Below are 3,206 nucleotides of genomic sequence, written 5' to 3' on the forward strand. Positions count from 1 at the left end.
CCGCCCCCCGCCCGGCCCTGCCCTGCCCGGCCTTCTCTCTCCCCGACGCAAGGAAATGGATGCGCATTGATGTAATTTAGTACCGCAGAGACGCGGACAAATTAGTGTAGAACATTATCACTGGTTAATTATGAATGACCGATTAATCAACCTAATCTAATATTCCACATTATGTTGATGTTATTAAAGTGCATCATGAAAATGACAGATCGGCTTCATTTGCAGGCGGGGGCCCAGTGGGCAGAAAGGCCTCCCCCCTCCCCCCCGGGGGGCCCTCGGGACAGGGGGGAGGAGGGGGCGCCTACCTGGACGCGGGCCTCGGTCAGGTTGATCTTCATGGCCAGCTCCTCGCGCGTGAAGACGTCCGGGTAGTGGGTCTGGGCGAAGACGGCCTCCAGGGCTTCCAGCTGGGCAGACAAGGGGGGGGGAGAGAGAGAGAGAGATGCAGACGGCAGGCTTCCCGGGTGGGGTCGCCAACTCCAGGATGGGAAATTCCGGGGGATTTGGGGGTGAATGGGGGGGGGAGAGAGAAGGGACCTATAGAGCCCTCGAACCCGCCCTTCTAATTAGCCATTTCCTGGGAGAGGGGGGATCCCGGTAGGTCTAGAGGTCAGGTGTCCTTCCGGGAGCTCTCCAGACCCCACCTGGGCATTGGCAACCCTAGGCAGCTTCAGGCATGGAGGGGGGTCGAGGTTGAGCCTCTGCCCCCAAAGAAGCAGAGATCTCCGAAGCGGTTCCGACCCGTCGGCCGCCCCCTCCACCCACCCTCCTTTCTGGAGCTGGGGCGCGGGAGGCTGAGGAAGTGGGGGAGGGGAGGGGATGGGGCGGCAGGTACCTGCTGCAGGGTGAAGGTGGTTCGGTTCCGCCGCTGCTTCCGGCGCAAGAAGCCGTCGTCGAAGTCGGCCGTGGAAGGGCCCCCGAAGGGCGCGGCACCTGCGGCCAGGCGGAGACGCGGCGCTTCAGTCAAAGTCCAGCCCCGACGGCCCCAGCCCCGCGCTCCCCCGGCCCCAGGGACTCACCCCCGTCTTCTCCCCATGGCGGCAGATGGACCGGGGGGGAGAGAAGGGGCGCCCGGTCGGCCGCGTCCCCCCTCCCCCTCCTCGCCCACAGGCCCCCCTTCGCCCGAGCAGCCAGTCGCCCTCTCCGCCCTGCGGCCGGGGCTTTCGAAGGCCCCCACACACACCGGGCAAGCGGGGAGGGAGGGGAAGGACCCAGCCCAGCCAGCCCCCGGCCTATTGGAGCCACCTTCGGTTCTCGGAACAGCAAAGGCCGAAAGCCGGCTCGGCCCACATCCTGGCGGGGATTTCGGGGGCCGCCGCGGAGTCTCAGGCGCCCTCCCCCCCGTCTGGCCTCTTCAAGCCAAGTCCAAATCAGGAGAAGGAAGATGCCCCGGGAGGGGGGGGAAGCTGGGACCCGCCCGCCCCCCGTCGCCTCCCGCGGGGCTCCAGAAGACCCTCGCAGGGGCAGGGAAGGCGCCCGCCAGCGGCCCGCGAAGGGGAGTGAAAGGGCCGAAGGGAATTTCTGGGTGGACCCGGCTGCTCCCTTAGGCCGCTGCCGTCGCGTGGCTCCGAGTCCACTCTTCCCAAGGGAGGCCAAGATCTCTCCCCCACCCCACCCCGCAACAGAGAAAGGCAGCCTCGGTCAAGACGGGTCCGTCTGCCCGTAGCCTTAGAAGCCAGCGAGCAAGGCGCACCGTGCGCGAGTCTTTCGGGTGCCGCTGGACTCCGGCAGGGTTCCGGGTTCGAGCCCTTTGGAGGAAGGCGGGGGGCGGGGGTCTTGGCCGCGGGAGGGAGGGGAGCGCGCGCGTGTTCGCAGCCCCCCCCCCCGCCCTGGGCGCCGTGCTCTGGAGTCCCCCCACCCCAGTCCTCGGATCCGTCCACGAAGCCCCCTCGAGCCAGGATCGAGCGAGGTCTTTCTGGGTTCCTCAACGCCTCATCCATCCGTCCGGATCCGGAGGGAGGGACCCGCGTCCTAAAAAACACTTTCAGGCTGAAGGGGGCCCCCCAATTAATTAAGCACAACACTGAACGGTGGCTGCGGGCGGAGACGTCGACTTGGAGGCCGTCGCTGGCCCGACAGTATCCTGAGGCCCATGGGCCGCGCTGGCCCGCCGCCGCCGCCTCTCCTGCGCCCTCAGCAAAGCGCGCCGCTCTCTCCTGTTTGCGGGTCCGCGCGGGCTGGGGGTCCATTCGAGCCGCTACAGAAGGCTCCCTGGGAATCAGCCCTGATCTTACCTGCCAGGCCCCGGTCACTTACTCTAGAGTAGCCCCATTCCCTTTGTGACACAGCACCGCACGATGAACCCGCGGGCCTGGATTGGTCCCCAGAGCAGACCGTTGAGAAGACGCTTCCCGGGGAAGCGGACCGCCGCGCCGCCCACATTTTCCCCCTCCGGTTAATTCGAAGTCAACAACGAATTAACGAGGCCCGCCGTCCCGATCCGCACCTGCTCCTTGGCAGTGAGCCTCACGGAGCCTGAGGGAACGGACCGGGGCGCCGCATGGCTGGATCCTCTCCGCCGGCCTGCGCGGTGGCTTGCTCGGCAGGAAACGGCGCCCCGGTCAGCGGGGGTTCCTTCCGAGGAAAGGCTGAGACCGGTCGTCGGCATCGGGGAAGGAGACCGGAGGCGGTGGGCGCGTCAGAGCTGGGTCCCAAGAAGAATCGGGGCCCCTCCCCGACGCTGCCCGGGTGCGCCCGGGTGACCCAGAGCGAGGGACCGGCTCTCCCCTCCTCCTGCTGCTGCTGCTGCTGCGGAAACCAGAGCCGAGACCCCCACGCCTGGTCCCCCAGCGCCGGCTGCCCAGACCAGCAAGGCTTCTCTCCCGTGCAGCGCGGAAACAGGCTTACTCAGAGGTGAGCTCCCCGCAGTTCAATCGGCCTCCCTCCCTGGCAAGTCCGCCGCCGCCGCCGCCCTGTCCCCCGGCGCGGAGCCACTCGCCGCCGGTTAGACTCGGACCCGGCCCGGCCCTCCGTCTCCCGCCCAGGCCGGACGGGCTTCTCGGGGAAATCGACACTCAGAAAACAGGAACACCCTGAAACCGCCGCGCTCGGTCGGACGGAGGTCACCCGGCAGATGGGCCGCCCGCCTTCCCCGCTCCCCTTCCCCGGCCCCCTTCAGGAAAGGGCGCTGGGGGGGGGGGTGGCTGCTGCCCCTGCTGCTGCTGCTGCCGCCCGCGGGCGAGGGGTCCTGCTGCGGCTGCTGCCCG

General features: G+C 68.2%; 1 protein-coding gene across 1 annotated transcript in view; it reads right to left on the reverse strand.

The window, feature by feature from the left end:
- DRGX (dorsal root ganglia homeobox) overlaps positions 1-3,206 on the reverse strand; it is a 33,683-nt gene that overhangs the window by 30,252 nt on the left and 225 nt on the right. The window contains exons 2-3 of the mRNA XM_015414188.1: positions 836-933; positions 306-407 (exon numbers count right to left, since the gene is read on the reverse strand). Coding sequence (XP_015269674.1) covers positions 306-407; positions 836-933 — 200 coding nt within the window. The remainder of the gene's footprint in view (positions 1-305; positions 408-835; positions 934-3,206) is intronic.

The sequence above is a fragment of the Gekko japonicus genome, unplaced genomic scaffold, assembly GCF_001447785.1.
Source record: "Gekko japonicus isolate JY-2015 unplaced genomic scaffold, Gekko_japonicus_V1.1 scaffold1319, whole genome shotgun sequence".
Lineage (NCBI taxonomy): Eukaryota > Metazoa > Chordata > Lepidosauria > Squamata > Gekkonidae > Gekko > Gekko japonicus.